General features: G+C 39.5%; 1 protein-coding gene and 1 long non-coding RNA gene across 2 annotated transcripts; one reads left to right on the top strand and one right to left on the bottom strand.

The window, feature by feature from the left end:
- Window positions 1–8,504: 8,504 nt before the first annotated feature.
- On the bottom strand, window positions 8,505–9,111 carry LOC140951061 (uncharacterized). The gene is made up of 2 exons (XR_012167236.1): window positions 9,004–9,111; window positions 8,505–8,967 (listed from the first exon to the last, which is right to left on the bottom strand). It is a non-coding gene; the product is annotated as an uncharacterized lncRNA (long non-coding RNA).
- A 5,845-nt stretch (window positions 9,112–14,956) lies between these two features.
- LOC140949453 (protein O-mannosyl-transferase Tmtc4-like) lies at window positions 14,957–25,200 on the top strand. The gene is made up of 13 exons (XM_073398614.1): window positions 14,957–15,124; window positions 16,072–16,128; window positions 16,803–16,874; window positions 17,824–17,903; window positions 18,369–18,420; window positions 19,381–19,436; window positions 20,504–20,567; window positions 20,843–20,920; window positions 21,075–21,189; window positions 22,401–22,451; window positions 23,305–23,417; window positions 24,383–24,452; window positions 25,049–25,200. The coding sequence occupies exons 2-13, from the start codon at window positions 16,111–16,113 to the stop codon at window positions 25,198–25,200; spliced, it is 921 nt and encodes a 306-aa protein (XP_073254715.1). The 5' UTR covers window positions 14,957–15,124; window positions 16,072–16,110.
- The last annotated feature ends 991 nt before the right edge of the window (window positions 25,201–26,191 follow it).

Genomic DNA, 26,191 nt, shown 5'->3' with positions numbered 1-26,191 from the left:
TTAATTTTTAATCCTTTTTTGCCAGTTGTTGGAAATTTTGTCACAATCTAAAATTTCGAAAGGGCGGATTTTGAAGTTGATGACGTCATGTGACGTAATATGACGTCACGGCTAAAACGTTGCTATAATGAACTTAAGAGGTTCAGGGCACTTAACATTTCAAAAAGGTTGCTACTCAATAGCATATATACTTTTGGAGGTAAAGAGACACCTTCTGCCTTCCCCCCACCCCACTTCCCCTCGTCGAATAAATTCCAAAAACTCAGTTTTTTATATTATCTGCAAAAAAAAAGTAATAGAAACAACAACAAAAAAAAAGATTGTGACAGGAAACGTCTTCTTAAACGTTTAGGATGTTTTAAATCTCTTAAAACTTCTCAAGGACGACAAGTTGTTAAGACATTAAAATACACCTTTTTTCCTTTAGTTTACAAAAAAGAGGTAGAAGACGCAGCTCATGAGACACATAATATGCTATTGCCCATTAAGTTCTTGGTACCTTTCGGAAGCTGGGGCCATCTACTTTAAACCCATATATAAATAAAACCTCTGAATTACTGGAACATATAGTTGTGGCATTTTAAAAAAAAGTGGAAAATGTTGGTATCTGAAAATTAACATAGATATTCACTTTTGATCACCTCTGAATTTTTTACCTTTATATGGTAGGTGATTTTAATGATATTGCCTTGGAGCATATACGACGCCATTTTCATATATTGTCAAGGAAGGATGTCATCTTCTTTTAACTATGTAGAAAAAAAAAATGAAATGTGCCCCATTTTTGTTATTTTTGATGATAAAATTTAGTCCTCGGATTACGGAAAAAAGGCTGCCCAATTTCTTGGCTTAATAAGAGCAGCTTGCCAAACTTTTATGTTCTGTGTAATCAGTACATGTAATGCTATCATTCCACAAAAAATCGTGAGAATGAAGGATTTCGAATTTCATGGCCCCCATACATGAGTGGTCGGTTTTTTGTGACAGATGCACTTAAATACTGGAGATGGAAACAAGGAAACCCTCCATTGGCTTTATGGTCAATAAAGGCATCGTTAGTAGTGATTAGGTTAATCTCTTTCCTGGGTTCGGGGGGAGTACTCCATGTACTAGGGAGGCAACCCCCAAAAGGGGTACCTCTGTCAGTCTTCTGGTATAGGAATTTTGCTAGTCGAAGTATATGAAAGGGTAGGGAAATCTGTCATTTCGGTCTGTAAAATGACTTAAGAGGACCAGATAAGATTTTCTGGCTGTGAAAAAGTCGAGGCAATTTTCTAGTCTGTTATTTATTCGTATTCAAAAGGAAATACATTTTTCAGCAATTAAAAGGGATAAAGTTAAAGTTCTTTTCTGTGAAAAATGATACTCAAAAGGATAAGAGGCTGGACCTCGGGGCAGAGCTTTACATAATAATGGCTGGATGAAGGAATAGGGAATCGCGTGATAACCAAAACGTTCCAAGAGCCCATTTTAATGGGCTTTACGTAGAAGCTTCACCCAAAAGTAGTACCTTTTTAGGCCACATGTATATGGAAAGGTAGGAATTTCACGAGCTAAAATGCTTGAAATGATAGTTAATTTTTTAACTTCCGTAATTCACACTAAAAGATATTTTAAACAGAGGTGCCTTTATTGTATGCTTAATGTTAAGGGCTTAATGGCTTAAAAAGTGAAGTAGTCGTACCATTTTTTCAGGGTAGGCAGGAAAGGAATGTATACGAAAGGGGTACCTTTTCTGTCATGAAAAATGCTGTATAAAAGGAGTTAGACCTCAGGGTGGAGCCTCCCTGTAAACTCATGAAGCTAAGAAGCCTATACATTCTACTAAAAAAATTTCTTTTATTCCAAGAGGTTTATTGACACTGTCTAATAATTGACTGGAGCTCTACTAAGCATTGAATGGTTCTTTTTTTTTCTCCATTCATAACAGATATGAGCTGATTACTGAATGTTGGAACGAAGACCCTTACATTCGTCCCAGTTTCTACCGTTTGATCGAAAAAATGGAGGCGATAATGGAAAGGGATGCACCATATTTGAATGTAAACAAACACAATGAATATCATCCGTATTACAACGTGCCTCCTGAAGCTAGTGCTGATTGATATGGAGAAGAAGGAGCATCCCCAATAATCGGACAGTTTAAGACGGAACGAGTATAAACAGTAAATGCATAGTTATTGACTTAGAAAGTAAGCTAAGAAAATACTGAAAGAATTAAAACAAACATAAAAAGAGCTTTAAGCATTAAAAAAAAAAAGAAAAAAAAGTGTAACAGTAAGGCCCTTCAGATGTTATCAGGAGCCCATCACCCAGGGATGTAAATCTCTCTTATAGCGTTTTTAGATTTTAACTAGGCTATTTATAGATTAATCTTTCAGGCCAAGAAAAACGGGACTGAGTAGGACTTCCAGCAATCAGCGGAGGAGATCAAAGAAGTATAAAGCAATTAAGGTTTTAACTGAATGACAAACCTTAACAGTTAGCCACTATCTGAGAAGATCAACCGCCATGTTGGATTGCACCGAAGTTGTTTTTAGTACACAGCCAATTTTTCGTAAACGAGTGACGTAATATCTTACCCTTTCACCGACAATGCAATGCAAAAGAGGATGATATCTGGTTGCTAAAATACTCGTCATTCAGAACGTTGAAAACTTTCGGGCTGAAACTGAATTTACAGATTTATTAAGCACCCACAGATTTATCATATAATAACCATTTAGTTTCTCTACGGGCTCAGATTTGCAATTAAAACAAACTTTTTTTAATGTTTTTAGAAGACAGTTATCGGGTTAAGTACCCTTCTTAAAATATAAACTAGCATTAGCTCTAGCCTTTGGATGAGATAGTTCCATGGCAAAAAAAAACGTACCTTAAAAAAGAGAGAGAAACAGAGAACGTCAAAAAAGGAGAAAAAACTTTAACGAAAGGGCCTTAAAACATCCAGCTTGGTAATTTAGGGTACACAAAAAAAGCTGTGATCCTAGCCCCAACATTTGAAGATGAAATCTCGCTTATAATTAGATGCCCCTGGGTTTCAGGGCAGTTTCAGGGAAAAAAGTGTTTCTTCAGTGGGCCTCCCGTGGCTTTAAACTCTCAATAGAGTGTAGGGTGACTTAAAGTCAGTATATACATAAAAAAACCTTGCAATGCCGGGTTGGAATGAAGAATTACCCGTCTTCTATATTCCACGGACTCCGCACTCCCATGCTCCGGTGGAGTTTCGAAGGATTTCTGACTACAAGTTACCCTGTATTTATTACTGTCAGTAGTGTACATTATAAACAAAGGGGTTTAAACAAGAATCTAGGGATTGCATATTTAACTATTGTTTTAACGCTTTGCAAAATCCTTACGACATATATAGAGTGGCTCAAATACCTGTAACGCTATCAGTATGATTAAAATAACATTGTTCCGCACTTGGCTTGCTTTATAGTTCAGCATTTCTCATTTCAAATTAGTAATCATGTACATGGTTTGACCAATGAATGATTGAATGACCTGATAAGTCATTAACGTCGCGGTACTCCTTTGTTTGTCCGTCAGTTAAGCCATGGTGGCCTAGGGTAATTTTTTTTTAAAAACTAAAACGTCCTTTGTCATAGTTATATTTTTCATTACATTTGTCGGCAAATTGCAAGTTACAATAACAAACAAGTATTCGATACATCCTTACTATTGTTTCCACGTGGTCTAATTGATTAAAACAAGAAACGCCTAAGACCCTTGACCTCGGTGGCCATGGAAGAGCGTACAAACTTGTAGGCATTACTCAAATGTAGTGATTTTACTGGCTGATCACCAATCGCGTCTCCATAGATCCCTTTTGGCCATGTGTTAAGTGTCCTGACGCGTTTTTTGGTGCTGACTAGAGAGAAAACGGGCTCTTGAGACGAGATTGGCTGATGACAACAGCCGCAAAGAATCCAACAAACCAATCACAGCTGTTATAACAACTCCAAAACAATCAACTTGTGCCATGAAAGCAAAAACAAATTCCGCTTGGGTGCAAGAAATGTTTGAGCCAATTTTAAGCGCAGTGATGTCAAATCAAGCACACGGTCAATAGAAGGTTCCCTGGATGCCAGACCTCTTCCCGCTCATCAGCGGCGATGGAGAAGCGTAAAGAGCGAAGTGCTAAAGTGCTGGCCCCAGTTGTTCAAAACGTGGATAAAGCTATCCACTGGTTAAATCTTTATTTAGTGGATAACGCAATCAGTTTCCCTAATACTTATTCACTGGATAGTAATTGATCCGGTGGATAGCTCTATCCATCGTTTGAACAACCAGAGCCTGGTCGGCGAGAGATTATTTCTTTCTCTTCGCTTCGCGACTCGCTTTCGCGGGTTCCAATGGGAAAAAACCTGTACACCCTGTGTGGTTAAAGACCAAATAACGTTTTGGAAGGGCTTTCTGGGTTAATTGCTGGAAGAAGGAGCTCCAACACGTTAACTATATTTACCTCTTTAAACTATTATTTCAAGTACGTAATTTTTCGCTATCATCTCCTCGGCTCTTCCCTGCCAATGCACATATGACTATATATTGGCTGTCTCATGGTATGACGGAAACTTTAAGAATTCAGCGTAGTCTAAGAAAATAGACTCAACGGAAAGCTTAATTATTTTCCCAAGGGATTTTTTCTTGACTAGGGCAGGGTTGTTGAAAGGTGGGTTGAGATAACCTAGGGTTATTGCGAAATGTGAATTCAGGTATGGAAACTTTAAAAGTAATCCAGTTTAATCTTTTTTGCATGTGATTTGCTAATTAACTTATGCCACTGATTTGTTAATTGGATGCTCTAAAAAGAATAGAGAAAATCATCCCAGAAAATGCTTTTTGGACTTTCCAAAAAGCCCTTCGTCCTCTCATGACTTCGTCGCTCGCTTGGCCACTTCGCGGCCTAAAATTAAGTCTAAAAACGGTGGCCCATATCTGCAAACACAACAAACATTTCTTGAAACACAATATATTCCTGGAACACAACAAACATTTTTCCAAACACAACACGATATTAACCAAACACAACACGATATTTGCAAAACACAACACAAAAATCTCCCTACTACGTAATGCAGGATTTGTTATAAGCAAAGCATGAACCCACATTTACTCAACCGCTGAATGGTTATGCGCCTTTCCCGCATGTGTCAATCTGTCGCAAGAATGGATGTGTTTTTTAAGCGCTTAAACTGATGAGAAGAGCTCGAAGGAAACTCACCAACACTACTCTAGATGTGGAGAAGCCGTAAACAAAGAGAAGGTTCTCATATGTCATTATTTTCAGCGTGGGTTTGATTACCTCGGTTATATTCCTCTTTCTAGAACAGTACCATGCAACGGAATGTCTATGCGTACTTGAACTATGGGCTTCGCGAGTACACGGATTAGAAGAAGGAATACGAACAGTAATGTTGGCGAAATTTATCAGGCCATTTAACAAGAATTTGGTTTTGTGTTTTGCAAATGTTGTGTTGTGTTTCACTGAATAATCCGTGTTGTGTTTCGATAAACTTTTGTTGTGTTTAGATAATACCGTTTTGTGTTTGGAAAAGTGTTTGTTGTGTTCCGGGAATATTTTGTTGTGTTTCAAGAACTGTTTGTTGCGTTTGTAGACATGGGCCACCGTTTTACGCTAAATGCTTTTGAACAAAAGGAAAAGAAACGCGGATTAAAATATAACCCCGGATTAGCGCTAATCGGCCTTCGAAGAACTGGGCACAGAAAATTAGTGACGGTTGTTTTTATTGACGAAAATTAAGAGTCCTTTTCCAATGGTCGTCGCTTGTATACGTTCCCCATAACACGGGAAATTAGACAATTAGTTTCACGTCATTGTCGCACAGGGGCAGCCAAAGTTAAGATTTACAGGAATTTACAGGAGTCTTCATCTTTAAGTTTTAAAACAGAATTGAAAATCGAGAGTAGTCGTTTAACTTAACCTTATTTAGAACAAAGCGGCCTCGGATTAGTAAATCAGATCAATTCATATTTCAACACTCGAAAACAATGCATTTTCTAATCTGCATAAGGCATAAAAGTAACCTTACACTACCTTATGTTTTAATTACATCGCTTCGAGATCAACTGCCTTAGAACTTTCGCACATGCAAAATGGAATTTTGAGCATAATTCAGGCCATAAACAAACCAAATTGTTGACAAGAAGCCCTTATTCTGTATTTGGTAAGTGAAAATGAATTGTCAAAGCCAAATCAGTTTCGTTGTTTAGAAATACACCGACTCTTACCTTAAAATTGATCTAAAACGGGTCTCTGATTAGCACAACAAACACATGATTTAGCAAAAAAGGGTGATTTTTTCCTTTGAAAACCTAGTAACCATCGTAGAACACAAATGATGATGTTCTGACCTAGATATAACGATCTTTTTACAAGATGCTTAAATTTTTCTTTGATTTATATTCAGTTTCATGTCATATTTTTAAGCATTACTCCAAGCATGGAAAGTCTCCATATTTTGTCAGGCCCATTTTTCAGTTCGTTAATATATATTATTATTCATTCAAAATATTTCCCCAATTCTGATTGGCTAAAAGCACACGCATAATTCACCGTAACCAGTTACTGATGATCAAATTTGGCAGAATTTTGTGTTTAACGAGGAAATGGCATCAAAAATGCAGCCTTCTATAGGTTAATGCACCGTTAACAGAGAAGACCTGGGGACGAGATTGAGGTGTTTTCGTTGTAAAAACTAAAATGGCGGACGCTTCACTCGTTTCAAGAGTAAGAACTACAGCTGGAACTAGGCGAAATAATGGCTAAAAACATAGCAAAAACAGCAAGAAGACAACTCGGAGGGCGACATCTGCTAATTGAAGAATATTTGCGGAGCTGGACAAACCTAAACGTAAACTATCGAAGATAAACTTAATAACATCGATGCAGGTAAGCTTGTTTTATCTACGTTTTTAAACTAAGAATTATTTTGAATGAATAATAAAACAATTATTGAATTCGGCTTTCGTATCATATGAAGAATTATGGAGATCTCGGAGGACGGCCTCGACGGATAACACCCTCCTCGATCTCCATAATTCTTCATAAGATACTCAGCCTCATTCATTAATTGTTAAATCTTCGTTTGACTTTATAATAGCCTGAATTTTTGTTGTAAATACCGATCACCAAAGGAGCATGACCATACATACAGTAGATTACCGTATTTATTCGATTAACCGCCCTGGGCGCTTATTAAATTTTTGGACCTTGAGAGTGGGCGCTTATTCGAGGCTGGGCGCGTATTAAATTTTCACCATTTTCAGCAAGTGTAGTATGTTTATTTTGCAACAAAACAGTAAATGCTAATAACAATACTATAAGGCTGCAAAAATAATTTTAGATTTGCCTATTGGATCATCTGCTAGTGAGGCCCTGAATAAACTGAATTGGAAAACTCTCCCAAGACGTAGGGCCGAGCATAGGGCAACTTTTATTTATAAATGTTTGAATAACTTATTTTCACATCGTTTTAATATTGAATTCAATAAGGATAAACATGATTGTAATACTAGATGTAAAAACAATATCCGTAAGAGTGCATCTAATGGGAACTGGGGCCATTGGACCTCGACAAACTTTGCCTCAAACGACTGGAATAAATTGGACCTTTCAATCAGACAAAGCCCATCACTAGCTAGTTTTAAAAGAGTGTTGAGAAATGTAAATAGTTTTTAGTTTAATTTTTATATATTCATATATTAGTCTTTATTTTTCCTTTTTGTTCTTTTTTAATTTTTGAGAACTCTTTTGTAAATCACTTATCAGTGAAATTGATATCCTCAATAAAGATTATTATTATTTATTTGTTATAACAAAACGCGAAGAAGTAACAACGAAAGGTTTCTGTAAAATACTCTGAAGAAAACGCCGTCCACGGGGAGTCTCTCATTAGTACTTATTCAATTTCAATTTCAATCTCATTGTCTCTCAAGTGAGTGGGGTGGGGGTGGGCGCTTATTTGAGTTTGATTGGGAGAGGAAGGGAGTGGTGGTGGGGGCTTATTCGAGGCTGGGCACTAATTCGAGGTTGGGCGCTTATTCGAATAAATACGGTATATAAACAAATACGAGCTTCAGTGAGCAGTATCGAGGTGACCTCTGATTTTCCGAGTCCTTAAGAGCTGAAAAAATGAAACCATCCATCCACAGTTAAGAGAGCTGGATAACAAAAACGCTTTTGTTGCTTTTTTAAAGAAAACAACCCAAACAAAACCTTGCATTAAGATGATGCAATTGTTATTATTATCAAATTAACTGGCGCGCCATTTTGGACTTGGAGAGTGTGGGGACTGGACTGTGTTCCTATCCAATCCTTCTCCCGTTTCGCGGGAACTTTTTGTGTTTTAGGTATTTAGGTATTTTATTTATTTGCCACACGATTACAATAATTGCAAAAAGATGCCAAAAAAAAAAAATGTAGGAAGAGATGGCGAGGAGGCCTAAAAGAAACTGTAGAGCTTATTGTAGTACCGCGGTTAGGTTAAAACACACTTTATTCACGACCGTTACACTCCGAACTCAGAACGCTAACCGACTCGAATAAATTACAACACACGCTATCTATAGTACATGCAAATTACGTAATCCCCGTGTGTATCACATCACATTCATTCTCTCGCTTCTACGCGCTTGCATTAGCATCGTATACACTACATTCCCTTCTTTGATCAAATTTAGCAGGAAGGCAGTTTTAAAAGGCTGCAAAACCCTAAATGTTCAGCAAAACAAAGTCTTTGAATTAAACTAGACAAAACAGGAAAAGAAGTCCTAAACATCCAGGACAAAGTCTTTATAGCGCGCAGGCTGTCTTATAGTTCGGGTCGACCTCCGCACAGGCCTTTCCGCTGCGTTATCTTCCTTTTCGGTAGAATGCCCAGCTTGTACTTGGGAATTTTCAGATACTCCTGTAGTCCCTGGAATTCCGCTTGGCCCTGATACCTCTGTCGTCTCCGGAACTCTGCTTGGCCCTGATACCTCTGTCGTCTCCGGAACTCTGCTTGGCCCTGGCTCATCTGTCTGTACTGTAGAACTTGCTTGTACCACTTGGTCTCCGTTGCCATTGGATACACCATCGTTGTAGTTCTTTACGAATGCAGTGTTCCTTTTCAGTTGCACACCAGCTTCGTTCCTAAGCGTTACCTCTGTTCCTGTCCTCTGAACCACCTTAAAAGGAGCAGGGTTGAAGTTGGTAGACAGCTTGTTCGTTTTTTCGGCTTTCAAAAGTACTGTGTCACCAACACGTATGCTCTTGGGCGTGGCACCTCTCTTGAGATCTGCATAAGCTTTGCCCTTTAATTTACTTGACCAATCCCGCTCTCGCACTTCTTCGCCTGGCACCCCGACCGTCTCTCTCCTTAACTCTGGCAATTTGGACCTAACGTCGTGGCCAAACATCATGTAACAGGGGGTAGTCCCCGTCGACGTTTGCGGAGTGGATCTGTACGCCATCAATCATACAAGCAATTCAGTTCTCCAGTTCTTTCCTTCTAAATGTGCAATCTGTAGACATTTAAGTAACGAACGATTTTGGCGTTCCACCTCTCCATTAGCTTGAGGCCACAACGGCGTCGTCTTCCTGTGCTCAATACCATTTGCGCGTAAATATGCTTCAAATTCTTCGGATACGAACTGGGGCCCATTATCTGTCCTTAAAGAGAACGGAAAACCGAATCTGGCAAACATGGGTGCAAGTGCTTCGATGACCTTGGCACTTGTAGTAGACTTCAGAATAGCAACTTCTAAGAAACGACTGTAGTAATCGATCACCACCAAAATACTCTCTCCTGTGGGTAGGGGTCCCAGCAGGTCTGCTCCACAATCCTGCCAAGGAGCACTCGGAGGAAGAACGCGGGACATCGGCTCAGGAGGGTTAAATCCAGAAGTGACCTGGCAGCCATGACAAACTTTACAAAATTTCTCAACTTCCTTGTCCATTCCCGGCCACCAAACTTTACTACGGAGCCGATACTTCGTCTTCACTATACCCTGGTGCCCTTCGTGTGCCAGCCGCACCACCCTGTCGCGCAGGAGCTTGGGAACCACAATCCTTGTGCCGCGAAGCAATAGCTCACCATAGACGCATAATTCGTCTTTGTCCCAGTCCCCTGACCTCACGCAACTCTTTACTATCGTCAATTCTTCGTCAAAATAGGAAGCTTCTTCAATTTCTGTAGGTGATAGAGCAACGGGTATACAGCTTATAGCAATGGCTCTGACAAAGTCGTAGTCTTCTCCATGGTCCACTTGATCCAAGGAGTTCAAACGGGACAACGCGTCGGCTATATTTGTCTTCCCTGGGCTGTACACCACTTTAAAATCGTACCCTTGTAGTCTTAAGACCCATCTCTCTATTCGGGCGCAAGGCTTTGAAGTGCGCGAGTAGACACGCTCTAAAGGCTTGTGATCTGTTTCCAACTCGAAGCTCTGTCCGGAAACGTACATGTTGAACCGTTCACACGCCCAAACCAAGGCAAGTGCCTCTTTCTCTGTTTGGCTGTAGCGTCGTTCCACGTCAGCTAGGCTCCTCGACGCGTAGGAGACAACTCTCCACATTCCCCCCTGCTGCTGGGTGAGAACCGCTCCTAATCCAACTGGAGATGCATCGGCAATGATTCGCGTTCTGCAGCCAACCTTAAAATAAGCCAGTGTCTCTGCCTGGGTGATTAGACGCTTCAGTTCCTCAAAGGCTGTTTGTTGCTCTTTACCCCAGTGAAACACGATGCCCTTCCTGGTTAACTCTTGAATAGGCTTGGCCACGGACGCCACGTCAGGCATGAACTTAGCGGAATATTGGACAAGACCCATAAACGATCGCACTTCACTTGCGTCTTTGGGAGATCTAGCATCTCTTATAGCAGCAATCTTCTCTTCGGATGGGTTTATGCCGTCACTAGTCAGCTCGTGACCAAAGAACGTAAGCCTTGACAATCTAAACTCGCACTTGTCTCCGTTCACCGTCAACCCCACTTCACTCAGCCTATCTAACACCGCAAAAAGACGCTTGTCATGTTCCTCCACGTCACACCCATGAACAATGAGATCGTCCGCAATGTTCGCAACCCCAGCACAACCCCTTAACACATCTCTAATGATCTGCTGATATTTCTCCGGCGCCGACGTTACGCCAAACATCAACCGCTTGTAACGATAAAGCCCTCGATGCGTGGCAAAGGTAGTGATGTGGCGACTTTCCTCACTGAGTAAAATCTGGTGAAAACCCCACTTGAGATCTATCTTGCTGAACACCGTACTGCCATTCAAGTCGTGTATCAGCTCCTCAACGGTTGGAATTGGGTGACGCTCTCGGACGATTGCTTCATTTGCACGACGCATATCAACACAGACTCTTACGTCGCCATCGCTTTTGGAAACCACCACCAACGGCGAAATCCATCCTGACGGCCCCTCCGGCACTTCCTCTATAATGTCAAGCTCCAAAAGTTCATCCAGCTTTGCATCCACCTTCTCGCGTAACCCGAACGGTATCCTACGTACATGCTGCGCTACAGGCTTCACCGACTCATCATTGTGTAGCTTAAGCTCGTAGCCCTTCAAAAGACCAACACCACTAAACAAGTGCTTGTATTTCTCTCTGACATCCCCGTCCGATCGCCCACCGTCAACACTGTTTGTCTGAAAAGGACCAATACGCAACAGGTTTAGCGCCTCGGCAGTCTCTCGGCCCAACAGCGTGCGACCATCGCCTTCAACCACCACAAAATCAGCATTACTTCCGTTTTCAAACCCAGCCAGCGTGAAATCTGCCGTAAACGTTCCTAGGGTCGGTAAAGGTTCTGTACCACCATAAGCAAAAAGTTCCTTTGCAGATTTGCGAGATTCACAGTTAATCCCCTTTTGCTTTAACAACTCCAGGTCTGCTGGTCCATAACATTACATGAAGCTCCCGAATCAATGAGAACATCGGGTACGTCTACACCACCAATGACCAGCGTTACCAAAGCGCCCCTTTGTTCCTTGCGATCATTCACCTGTTCCACTGAAAAGGCATAATCGGGTCTTTGCGAATGACCTGATGCAGCGAAATCTCCTTTGTCTTCCTCTCCAGGGCTAGGTCTTCCAGTCACGAGGTTCGTCTCTCGCCCTCCGCGTCCGCGGAGGCCTCCTCAATTACAATTTTTCGAAGATAGCATAAAAATTACGGCGACGGATACAATATAATATCAGGTGAAAAATTAAACTAATCAATATTACGGAAGTTTACAAATGTTGAATATTAAAAGGCTTTTTCTCAAGATTTTTGTTGGAGTATACTTATAATTATTACAAAAAATGCCTTAAGTGCTCTTTTAAAGGAGAAAGGTGAGGAAGCGTTGATGATGTTTAAGGTGTTGTAAAATTTAGGTCCTTGATAAAAAACGGAAAATTGTTTGGTTCGAGTACGACAGAAAGGCAGACGAAATTTACACGAGTTTCGTGTATTATACGAATGAATTTGACTTTGAAAGGTAAATTTACAATGAAATTTTAAAGGTAGAGTATGGTTTTGATAGGAGTACATGAATAAGCCTAGTTGTAGTAAGTATATATATATCATGAAATTTTAAGACACCAAGATTTTGAAAGATTGGATCAGTATGTGCCTCGAAAGTGGTTTTAGCTATAGTTCTGATCACTCGTTTCCGTAAAATCTCAAGACGAAGAAGGTTAGTTCTGTATGAAGAGGCCCAAACTAAGTTGCAGTAGAAAAGGTATGGATAGACTAGAGAAAAATATAGTGTTCGTTTTTCATCAGATGTGTTGGAAATTCTAGAAAGCGATCTGTTTCAGGATAATTTTGCGATGGCACTTTATTCCTTTGGAGGGGTAAATGACCAGTGCAGTGCCACGTCACGTCATCGCCTTGTCCAGTGTCGCGGGAATTTTTTTTGTTTTTCGTCAGGCCCCGGTTGTTCAAACGTTAAATAGCGCTATCCACCGGATAAATCAGTATCCAGCGGATAGGTATGAACTAATTGCATTATCCACTGGATAGAGATTTATCTTGGCTGGTAGGAATGCAAAAAAAAAAAACACTTTTTTTCAACGTTTTTATTTTTTTGAATTCCTACCAACTAAGAGAGGGCTCAGTCCACATATATGCTACAACACTGTCTAGAGTACTGTCCACTGAGCACAACAAATCGGCAGTTTTTCATCAGAGTCATCTACACTTCAACTTATCAGCGGTTAAAATATTTTAAAGTTTTTTAGGGAATTTTAGAGAGTTTTAGGAGATAACACTAAATTATCTATGTATTTTAGAGAGTTTTAGGAGATAACACTAAATTATCTATGTATATTTTGTCATTAGTTTTTTAATTGAATAATTAACATTACTTTATATACTTTTAAATTAAATAATTAAGCAACTTTTTCTACAAAAATACACGAATCTCATTCCCATTCAAGTACAACACGTGTGTTCATAGCCCATGCATTATTCCAAGCAAATCCAATAATATCAACTAATTCGGTCGATTTTGCGACGACGTTTTACTGACATTTTCTCGCTGAAAATGTCAATTTCATCGAAAAGCTTAGATGCAACATATTTTTTATATGGGCAAATAATGGAAACCGGTAAATTGTGCATTGCGTGATAAGCATGTGCACGTGACAAGCTGAATGTTAACAAGCAGCTCGAGCTTTTTGTTGTTGTTTTTTTTTAAGAGATTGCTGCGATAAATTTGTTGAGTGTTTAGTGCTCTTCTTAAGGACCCAGGAAATTAACATGGGAATCAACGAACCATAAACAAACAATTTGAGAAGACAAAAACGTAAATTATATATCGTCGTCTCTCTGATCTTCAATCAGAAAAGTAATAAAAGCATGAAAAAAAAAACTGCAAACCTATTTACAGTAAGAGAAACAATAAGAATATATACACTTCCACCATAAAAATCTAAAATATCGATATGTAACAATTAAAATTTATTCAACCATAAGTAAGTGTTTTGACTGGTCAATGGGTTGTGTGCCAATAATCAACACATATAGTGATCCACGTATACTCTGCATTGTTGCCCTGTGGACTGTGCTTCTCCTGCTACTTGCGTACTGTTTATGTGGGAGGAATTTGCAAATAAAACGGTAAGGATCTTTTAGGGGCTATTCACAGAATACTTTAATTTTGAAATGAGTGCGTCCCATCTCCATAACTTTATTACTCTGTATATATATGTTTACTTAATAATACAAAGACAAAGTTTCATTCCTACACAAGTCATTCTGGAATGAATTCATTCCAGTTTTGAATACAAATTTAATTCATGTGGTGTGATATTCCATTCTGGTATTGTGTAACCTGAATACAAAGTTAACTTTGTTCTGATAAGAAATGTGATAGCAGACCATGTAGTTGTAGGCCACCAGCACATTTGTATCACTTTCAAGTTTATCTGGCACAAACACCAAGGGAGGGAGAATGCCTTAATTAAGCTGAGCCAGTCAATTTTCTGATGTGAATGCAAAGTGAATTAATTCTTGGACCAACATATATCAACATCTTGTTTTTTACTTAACTATTCAACTTGTAGGTTGTTAAGATTCACATGCATTTACTTAACAGTACTTTGGTCCTGTGGCTCTTAATTTTTTTCCAGTTATAATTGTCTATGTGTTGGAATAATTATTAATAGGCCTCCCAAGCATATATTCTTTTGGCTCGTAATGCAGTCCTCCCCAACAGTCATGGAGCAAAACTGTCAATGTGTGATGCAGTCCTTAGAATGTCTGTGTGGGAGAAATGGAAAAATAAATTGGTCTAAATTCTACAAACATGATCATACCAACTTTAAATAATACAATCATGCAAGCATCAATTTTCTGTGCTTGATAACACATGTACATCGTGCTACATTGCATTTGCAGTTCATATTGCATGTTGTGTTTGACAAGAGAGATAATCTTCTTTTTTTCAGGATTCTAACCATGTGACTTGCTATCCTTACTGTTCCATTCCTTCCAGCATCAAATATCTTCTTCACAGTTGGTTTTGTTGTAGCTGAAAGGGTGCTGTATCTCTCCAGTATTGGCTCTTGTCTGATCACTGTTCTTGGATTTGCCACACTAAGCAAGAAATACTTTGGAAAAAAGGTGAGCAGAATGATGTATAGCAGTATATATTCACTTGTCACTCTTCAAAGACGTGTAATATGCTGGTTTGAAATATGTGTTATTTAGGTGCCATGTTCTTTTTAGCAATGTGGCTTGACCTTGTTGGAGGAAGCGATTGTTTTTCTGCAAGGGAAACACTCCATTACGCAGATTATGGGTAGTATTTATCCTTTGAATTTAACTGACCAAAAGAGGAGCACAAGGAGGGGAAGTACCTAAGAGGCTGGTGGAGCCAAGAACTGCAGCTGAGTGTACCTTGTAACCATGACAACCCTGTCATAGTGTGCAGGGTCCAGGCATCATCACATTGCGTACAAGTACATGGATTAACCCTTTAAGTCCAGATGGTGACCAACATCAATAATTTTCCCCAAACGACATCCATACATAATTTGTCAAGAGAAATGGTTATTAGAATTAACTAAATGATCACCAAAGAGAAAATGCTTTGATCTTTTATTTAACTCTCTCAACGTATCTCTAAGTAAATGTATGAATATCAGTGTGGAGAATTTGTATGTGGATATTGGGGCTTAAAGGGTTGAAGGGTACGCTGGGTACACAGTAGGGAGCCAAAAACTTCACCAGCATAAGCAGTGTATAGCAATATACATGTGTAACACGCACAGGGCACAGAGGAGTTATTTGTGACCTTGGTTGTTGATTGTAGTTAAATTTTACAGTTGATACCGCACATTACCTTTGACTTTATACTGTGGAATCAAGCAAACTGTCATGCGATCGTCTTACAAACCTGGTTAAATATTATCCAATGCTCCGGAAAACCACTGAAGGTAATGACTGTGGACGAATAACAGCAGCTACACTGTATGATATAATAAAGAGACAAATAACACCTCTGCGCCCTGTGTAACACCCCGACAAGAATTAATTATTTGATATTTTCTGCTGCCCTGCACCTGTAGGTTTTAGGATTTACTGTTGGTGCACTGATAGCTTTGTACATGGCTCCAACAGTACAGGTAAGAAAAATGACCCTTCTGCTCGTAGAGCCTCAGATAATCATATCAAAGGGGTGCCTGGAATTAAGCCTGATGTTAGACAATCAGAGAGTGAGGGTGTAATTGCATTGCAGTCTCCCTTTCATCCATGTTTTTACCATCTATATCACCAGGCTATATTCTGTACCAAAAGTTATTACGTAATTTGCTTTGACTTGCTTCCTATGCAGACGTTTCCAGGTTAGGCAAGGGACTTGTGGCAAATTCCTAAGAAATCTTCGTGGGGGCCAGTTCTTGCCTCAGATTTCATGGACTTAAAGTCTTGGTCATACCCTTTCCCCCTCTGATACTACTATGATACAGGCACCCCCTGTCAAAAGATACTGAGCTCAGGGTTCTCACTAAGTTTTAAAGTATACAGCTGGGATGTAAATGTAGGTGGCTTAGCAATCAAGTTCTGTAGTTAATTTCAGGCTTGCATTCGGCCTTGCTTTACCCTTTTTCCTAAAAAGTACGTGGCTCAAACCTAGTCGGTTTTTTAGCCAGTTGCCAGCACTTAAACAGAACCCTGTAAGTTTAAAAAATATGAGCTTCTCCATAATACAGACACATTGATTTGTCCCTCTGGTGTTCGCCTGAAAACGTTCTTCGAGTTATGGCTGTTTTTATAATTATTGCCTTCTTCCTTTTTTCAGAGATCGGCAGAATGGGTTGATGAAGACACTTTATTCACTTCTGGACTCACTGTCTGTCCACTCAATGCCAAGGTAAATGAAATAGCTGAAGGGATGTTCTCACAGTCATGATTGCAGCTAGCAAGACCTCCCATAAGGGACCATTTATCCAAAATACTGTTAGTAATCAGTCTTGCCAGTCAAGGTGGAAAACTCTAGGAAGTGACCTCCTCCAGAAAAAGGGGCTATGTCAGGTGGATACTGTTGGACCCTGTTGGGTCAGGGCAGAAGGACAATTCTGTGCTTAAGTCACAGGTCGAAGTGACTGTGCCTACCACATCCACTTTCTTGTATTTTTTTATTCACTTTTTTTGTTAACGTACATCTAGGCTTTGAATTAATTTTTTTCAAGGGTAAAATAAGCTATTCATTAGCATTGTAATTGAAATTGTAATTGTAAGTAACAACAGGGCAGTGCCTTGCATGGGCCTAGGGTCCCGTTTGCACTTGCTCTGTCGGGGATCAGCAATAATTCTTGTGATTATAATTAATTATTTTTATTGTATTTCTTTAATCATATATCTTCTTGTTAATCCTTTCAAGATTTCATGATTGCAGTTTTGCCTCAATAAACTGCCCCCCCCCCCCCCCGCCAAAAAAAAAATACTTAGTTCCCTTTCCCATACACAAAATGCTTCTTTAAAATTATGACGAGGCACAAACCGTAGTAATTTGTTGTGGTGATTTTCGCGGGCATGTCATTAAAACTTGAAAAAAGACAACAGGAAACAGCTTTGATGCCTTAATATAGTCTTAAACAACAAAACGGGACCTAGTTAATTTTGGAATTCAATTGATCCGAAAAACGTTTATTAGCTTCTTTTTTTAAAAAAAAGAATAGGAAATAGCGTGAACTACACTGTAGCCCCTGTTCCCTGTAACCACCTATTCCTGGCATTTTGACTTGGTTGCGTACAAGAGAATTTCGCCGTAGCTCTTTTGGACCTTAGTATATTTATGATCATTTTTGTCCCTTCAACAGGTTCACTACAACATTGGCAAGCTGAGAGCTGAAAAAGGACATGCAGTGATTGCTGAGAAGTTTTATAGAGAAGCAATCAGGTACCGTGTGGAACTGATAAACACGCATTGTACTGGTTTATTTCTTGATAATTGACGTGGAGTCAAATGATAGTTCTTCCCTGTACCTGAATGAAGTTTCCTTTGAGCGGTTTTAACAATAAAAAAATAGGCTGCAGTTTTATCCAAGCATGAAAAGGTTTTGGGAACGGCCCTTGCCTGCGGAAGTTCCACGTATAGAATTGCGCCAATACACAGGATGTACTGTGTTTGATTCTTGGAAGAGCTCGTTTTTCTTTTCCTTTCTTTTTGTTTTGTTTTCTTTATATTTTTTTCATATATTTTCTCTACCCTAATGGCTTTTTTCCCCTAATTTTCCCCCTTGCTTCGCGAGGATATGCGATTCGCGTATTTCTAGTAAAGTTTTGTTGTTCTAAACCTTGCATGTCTGAAAAAAAAAAAAAGCCTAGAACGATATCAACTGATTTTAATTCCCTTAAATGCTAGGTTAAACCCAACATACGATCAAGCTTTAAACAATTTGGGAAACCTTATCAAGGTATGACGTCCTTGTACAGTATGTTACGTACATGTATTTTATTTTTGACGCACATGAGACGTTCAATAACGGAGAGGTAGTAAACATGTGAATGCTCCAAAATATGCGTACTTAGTTTTTGTGGCAGTGAACATTTCAATAAAGATTCCTTTCAAAAATGATCCGCTGACGAGAAGCAAGATCACACCAAGCTCACATTTGTCATTGTAATTATCGCAAAAAAAAAAAACCCATGGCGGATTTTTGCATCGCAAATCAATTTTTGGGATACAAACCCTGCAAAAAGAATGCATTCTCTAGGTTTTTGAATTTTCGGCTTTTTCTATTCGACCAAAATGAAATGAGAATAAACAGATAGGAAACTCATCTAAAACCCGAAAAGCTACTAATGATCGAAGGCGATCGATTCAACCAAAAAACTGGGTACAACTCGCAAGGTTGTCCTTTTTGAAAAGTTTTCCATTCATCAAATGAAGAATGATTCTCGCAGTTATGAACGCAATTTATGCGATTGCGTAAGAAGCCTGAAAAAATTCAGGACTTCAACGGGATTTGAACCCGTGACTTGGCGATACTGGTGCGATGCTCTAACCAACTGAGCTATGAAGCCACTAATGTTGGGAGCTGGTCAATTATGTGTTCAAGAGATGAATGTGGTATCTGTATGTGAAATAAATCATATAAGAACTGCGGAAATGAAATCAAATTAAGAGTGGTCCTCGCAATTATGACAGCAATTTTTGCAATTGCGTAAGAAGCCTGAAAAAAATTCAGAACTTTTGGAACTTTTTAGATCGCTCCGTAATAATCACGATTTACTCGCGTTGCATTTAGAAGAAGGAGGCTATTTCTTGATTATATTTTTTGGTTTTGCAAAATTGCTGTCTGAAATTGTAATTTATTAGTAAACTTGAAATGAGTTAATTTTAAAATTTTAGTGTAAAAAACATGTCTTTTAAGGATGATGGAAGATATATAGAAGCTGAAGCACTGTTAGAAAAAGCTGTAGAAATAAGGTTAGTCTTTTTGCAATGTTATACTTAAGCGTTTTTCTCTCTAATTTGAAGTCATTTGAAGTTCTAAACGCATTAGTGACCTTAACATTTGACTAACGGGGGAGGACAGGGGGTGGGAGCCTGGAGAATTAGGGTACAGAAGGGGTGCGGGCGGCGGGAGAGGAAAGAGTGGGAAGTGGGTGTTTTAAAGGGCGGGAAGGGGAAAATATGAGGAAATTATGCAACAATACTCAATCTTTCGTAATCGAAAAAAGAGCTGGTGGGAGAAAGCCAAGAAAAAAAGGGGCGGGAGCCGGGAATGCAAGGTACAGGAGTTGGCAAGTTTGGACCCCCTATCCCCCAAATTGACTATGAGTAAGAAATCAAGCATGATTACGACTTAGGAATTTTGAGGTAATTATATCCCCCGGACTGTAACTCTTCCCTGTTGCTGACCTCTACATTAGTAAACTTTAGCCGGGTTCAGATTGGTGTGATAAGTAATTGTATAATGCACACGATTTTGGTTTGAAAACTCGAAGTGTTATCCAAAAGTGCCTATTTGAGACCCGTACATTGTACAAGGTGTGCGAGATCGTGTTCGCGCGAGTACTTACTAGAACCTTGCTTAACTGTAGCCTCATTATTCCCGCGCGGCCTGTTCGTTTCGGCTCATGTGGTTCTTTCTTCTCGGATCGCCAAAATGCATTGTCCCAGAAGGCTAGAATCCTTAACTTTGCCTGTTCATTGTTGAAAAGCTGATAGAGAGGCCCAATACAATACGATTGGTGTCATTAGTGGAATTGGATTTAATAGCGTATTTATTCGATTAAACGCCGGGGCGTTTGTTAAAGTTTAAGCCTTTTCGATGCTGCGCCTATTCAAGGGCGGCGTTTATTCGAGAGCGGCGTTTATTTCAAATCACATTTCCTAAAGAATGTTAATATCATGTAAAACAGGAAGTTGTCTTAAGTCCTAATGTCTCGCTTTTTTGCTGAGATGGCACATACCTATATAGCTTATGTAAGGGAGTACCCCCGCCCCCCCGGTCTGAGATAACTTGTTAACGCAGCCATTCTTGTTTATAGGAATAACTTTGCGGCGGGCTGGGTGAACTTAGGCACCGTAAAGGCAGCATTGCATAAAGAAGATGTGAGTTTGATAGCTTTATTCATGTTTCCACAAATTATTGATTACGATTTGTCCTTCCAGCAAGCTTTGTTTTTCTGTGTAACAACCGGAGAGCGGCCAGGCGCGCAGGTGGTGGTGAGCCAAGCTAGCAGAGAGAGAATTAAAGGTATACTCAAATCGAACTTGTACCTCGTCTTGTGCCAGTTTTTCTTATCTCTTACCTTTGATTTTCTCTGCACGATTATTTCTTCCACACAACTTCGAACTCCACTGATCCTACAAAATTTGTTTCTTAGGAGGCCGAAAACTGCTACAGCAACGCTATAAAATACAGACCAAGATATCCAGACGCTTTTTTCAACCTTGGAAATCTGGTAAGAAAAAAAGGTCAATAGTTTTTTAAACGTTCAAAATGCACATTGCAAGCAGTGCAGATACAATGATAAAATCCTTTTACGTGAACCCTGGATATTTTCCCATTCATTGCTTTTTCATGCGTATTACTGACCTTAAAATCTTCTCCTCCAGTATATCGATCAAGACAAAACTGTAAAAGCCATTGCCGCATTTAAAACAGCCATCAATTTAAAAAACGATCATGTGGGTGCCTGGATGAATCATGCTCTGCTCTTAGAAAAGTCAGGTAAATGTCTACAAGGGGCCTTTTAACGGATGGGGAAGAGGGTTTTACGGTAACTGAGCGATTTTTTATGCTGATTGATCGAGAGCTATGGTCGATTACCGTCGATAACGGACTGACTATTAAAACAATTATGGGGTTGGGGGAAGTGGATGGGGAATTTTCGAGCCACATAATTTTTTTTTGAACATTTCCTTTGCTTGAATTTGTTCTAGGCCAGTGTGGGAATATTTTTGGGGGGTACTCGGCGTGCATGGATTTTTTTCATAAGATTTTCCCTTGCACGAATATATTTTTATAATGCTTCACCCCCCCCCCCCCCCCCCCCCTCAATAACTTTTCCAATGATCTGACGTGATGGAAATTACGTGATGGTGGCGCAATTTGTTTTTCTCTTTCTCTTGCGGGCAGTTTGTGGAGAATTATTTAACGAGTGGACGTCAAAGACTCTTAATGTTACATGGGCACCCAACGAGAATATAGTTCAAAACCACTTAAACATAACATTGTTAAACGTGTTTTAGTATTTCAACGGTCGATATGGGCATATTTTTATCCCCTATAAATTTTTCATCTGTTCGGATTTCCTAGCTGAAAGTCTAGTGATCCGAAAATTATAGGGATCAAAACTTACCTTTTCGAAAATTTCAGCCAGAAAAAAAGGCTCCCGAAAATTCTAGGCGACCTTTTTAGGGTAAAAATCCGTTGAAAATGGCCGATTTTACCATTTTTAGATGTTCGAAAATCCTAGGAGAGGCAGGGAAGTAAGAAATTTTACAAAAAATGTTCCGAAAATTTTAGATCTCAAATCGTCTTCCGAACAGATATTTTTTCCGAAAATTGTCGTTGGGTGCCCCTGATGTTATTGTACAAGACAAATCGACGATAAATTTCCATGGTCCATACTGTTATCAGTTATAGAAATGACACGAAAACGTTCAAAAATTTGCATTGAAACCATTCGCCTGCTGATCGTGATTTCACTTGAGTTCCGACCATGGAAACTTATTTTCGATTTGTATAAGGGAAGGGAGAAAAAAAATCAATTTTTTAGGAAAGTGAAAAAGAACTCAAGCAAACGTTTTTCGAGCGCAGGAGCAAGGATTCAGCTTAGTTCATGTTGGTTAGTGCCAGGACTTCTATGCTAGAGGTCCTGAGTTCGATTCTCATTTATGACTTCCGATCCTTGTTTGACTTCTGTCCTCTCCGTGTAGGAACTGAAATACCCGTAAAACTAAACGTAGCACTGGTGGACAGCGAGAGAGGTGTGGGAGGGGGGGATAAAATGAGTGCAACGTCGGCCTCAGGTTTTTTATTCAGATGATGACTATTCCGAGCAACTGACGTTAATTTTGGACCCATTAATCGGGGGCACCCAACGAGAATATAGTTCAAAACCACTTAAACATAGCATTGTTAAACGTATTTTAGTATATGAACGGTAGATATAGGCATATTTTTATCCCCTAAAAATATTTCATCTGTTCGGATTTCCTAGCTGAAAGTCTAGTGATCCGAAAATTGTAGGGATCAAAACTTACCTTTTCGAAAATTTCAGCTAGAAAAGAGGCTCCCGAAAATTCTAGGTGATCTTTTTAGGGTAAAAATCCGTTAAAAACGGGCAATTATACCATTTTTTAGATGTTCGAAAATCCTGGGAGAGGCAGGTAAGCAAGAAATTTTTACAAAAAATGTTCTGAAAATTCTAGATCTCAAATCGTCTTCTTAACAGATATTTTCCGAAAATTGACGTTGGGTGCCCCTGATTAATTATCCTCTTAACCCCTAAAGAAAACAGTGAAGTTATTGTAAGGTGTGGGAAAACTTGCAAGGGTTAAACTACAGTCTTGAAAAACGTTTTTTCGCATAGTAGGGTATTTTCAGTTAATTACTCTCCTCCTACCCCTACTTAGGTCTTCAAATGAGTCAGTCTCTTTTCTGGCGGATCCCCAGTAACAAAACTCTCGCAAGCCTCCACGTCACTTACACAATCACACGATCCTGGCATTTTAGTTGGTCGCTCACAGCTAGGTGTACTAAAAAAATCTTGTGCGGAGTGACGTCTCTTGACAGACGAGTTAAATTTTAAGGTAACGCCTGGCTGGTTTCCCTTTCTAGGTAACCGAGATGCGGCGATAACAGTGATCAGAGAGGCCAAAAGCCACATTCCTAACGAGCCGTCAGTTCATTTCAACCTTGCTAACATGCTCGGACAGAAAGATGAGTTTGTGGTACGTGATTCGTTACAGAATTACACTACGATCAGACAAAGATGCCGGTGAAGGGGATTTAGGCCTGATTCTCTGTTCTCCGTAGAGGCTTCCGCTCTTATTTCAAGAATAAAATAAACAGGACATCATGGGAGGAGTAAAAAGGCGGGAAATCGTCCCCCGTGCGCTTTCTCCCCCCCCCCGACCCCCTCCTCAATAAAGTTGCCTCTGCGAGGAGACGGTTCAGTTTAAACGCAACGCCTCTCGGGCTTAATGAATTTATGTGCAGCATAGGCTGTGAACACGCTCCCGGGGAGGGTGGAGTGGAGAGAGAAAAAGGAAAGAGATGGGAGGGTGGAGACCATAGGTTGGCATCTGGTTAGATCGCTGATTATTGACTGCTGCACACGATGAATGATGGACACACGTCTATTTCTCAATGTTCTCCCCATAAAACTCTCCAAGGAATTGATTCTCTTTTTTTCAACATGTCGAGGAATATTAAATTGCATTTAGTCAGTATAGCCTGCGTCACATATGTGATCTTAACCCCAGTTAGTAACCAGACTTAACCAGAGTTGAGTTAGACTGTTCACAGTCCGCTATTTTTCCGTGAGATCGTCGAGATATAGCGCGTCTCACAATTAATGGCGGCCATCTTGATTTGCAAATGTACCGAGGGGGCGGGCGTCAGGGATTATAGCTCTTCCTCCCAAACCGCCCCCGCCCCCTAAGTAGTTTTGACACTCATGCAAGATGGCAGCCCGTAACGCAAAGCGCTCGATCTCGACAATCTTAGGGAAAATAGGGGACTGTGAACAGTCTAGAGTTAAGTTTCGTCTGTGGCGCAGGCTAAAGTTAGGAACGCGAAACCCTAAGCGTATTCAAGTTCGCTCATCCTGTTAGCCTGCATTTCTTTGCATACTGTACGAATCTTTAATGAGAGAAATTAAAGTAAAGTTGAATAAATATTTGTTCTGTTATAGGAGGCTGAGAAACACTTCCTAATAGCTTTGAAGCTAAAACCTAATTCTGCGGAAATTTATGGAAACCTTGGTAAGAATTCCTCAAGTTGTTACTCTTTCTGGTTATTTTGCTGTAAACGTGGTTCTAACTGGGGATGAAATCCTACTATGTGACCATACAGATAAAAGCTACTGAGCAGTTCTTTGCTGTGGTGCTCTTTAGTAGATTGTTCAAGATAATACTAACTTCTGAGTCTGTGAGTCAAATCCTTAAGTCTGACCATTCAGATGAAGTTTCTGAGAATTATTTTCCTGTTGAAGTGTTTAGTATGCTGTATAGGTCGATTTACCCTGCTATAAGGCGGTCCTTCTTTCTTTTACTTCTTTACCTGTCCGCCTAATTTTGCGCTTCCCCGAAAAAAAGGAGACCTGATTGCAGCTTAAGGTCGATTATAAAGTGTAAGCATTGAAGTAAACGCTACTGAGCATGTTCGGCTTTCCCTGGCAAAGTTTATTATGCTTTACAAGGTGTTACAGTAATAGCTATTAACACTAATTAAATAGCTAGTTGTACCGTTCGGTTGTTATCTACTGTTGCTTTTATAAATAAGTAACTTGTATCTGTGCATTAATGCAGTCTCAAATTTATTTCAAGATATAACACTATCGTTTTTGTTTACTTGACAGGAGTGTTATATCACAGATGGGGGAAACGCGAGCAAGCCGGTATATACTACAGAAAGGCTCTGAAGCTGGATCCGCAAAGTGAAAATGTCCACGAAAACTTAAAAAAGCTTAAAAGAACCACACGGCAGGTCTCCAGTGACAGGCCAAAATAGAGAGTAAAAATGATGGAAATATTTTTAAGACGGTGTATATAGTTTTAATAATAATTAATAATAAGAGGAAAAGCTGGGAGGAACAAACAAGTTACATTGTACGAAAAAGAAACGTTGTAAAAAGAAAGATTCGATACTTTTCGATTGAATAAGCACTTTTAATCCTATTATTTTTTAACGTTTACATTAGGGTGGATATTTAATTTTTTTCCTCAGCGCGTTTGCTCCATACTTAATATTTTTTGACATAAAGTGCTAGTTTATTTAAGAGTGTGTCCATGAGAAGACCAGGCAGAACCAGGCAGGGGGTGATAATGCTCAAATCACCGATTTCGCTCAAACTCGGCACAAATGTTAGGTATCAGGAGTTAACTTATGTGACAGAATGTCAGGTCAAAATATTAAATTCCCTGGGAGATCCGGGCTCCCCCTGTAAAAATCGCCATTTTGCCCGTTTTATGCATAATTAATTAGCTATCTTTACGATGCCAGTGCAACAAACAGAAAAGCCACCCTGAACTTAAATGCACTGAGAGATAATCTGAGTTCATAAGACTTTAAGTACGTTAAACTGTTTAAAGTCGCCGATTCAATTTCCTCCCTCTTAGCCCCCTTAGGTTGGGTCATCATTTTCAAGTTTTGAGTAAGTCGTAAAATTAGGGTATTTCATTCCCAAATATCTCTGATGAGCAACAGCTTATCTTTGTAACTTTTGCATGAGTAGTTAAAGCCATCACTTAAGTTAAGAAAAAGATCATAAAAAGTTTGGGCAATTCACTTTCTTCCATGTGTTGACATAAACTGTTCATGTGACTGAACGACTGTTGCATATTTCATCAAAATTTAGGCCCTCACAGAATTCGTGTGTTTGCCTTTGAATGAAGAGAAATCGAAAAAAAAAACTCATCAGACAATGATTTAACATTAATAAGGGTAGAATCGTTGAAATTTTTGTGCAAGAAACTCTAACGATGAATTTTGATAGCTATAT

Source organism: Porites lutea, chromosome 10, assembly GCF_958299795.1.
Source record: "Porites lutea chromosome 10, jaPorLute2.1, whole genome shotgun sequence".
Taxonomy (NCBI): Eukaryota; Metazoa; Cnidaria; class Anthozoa; order Scleractinia; family Poritidae; genus Porites; species Porites lutea.
Note: the sequence above shows the minus strand (reverse complement) of the source record. Positions and strands in the feature narration are given on the sequence as shown.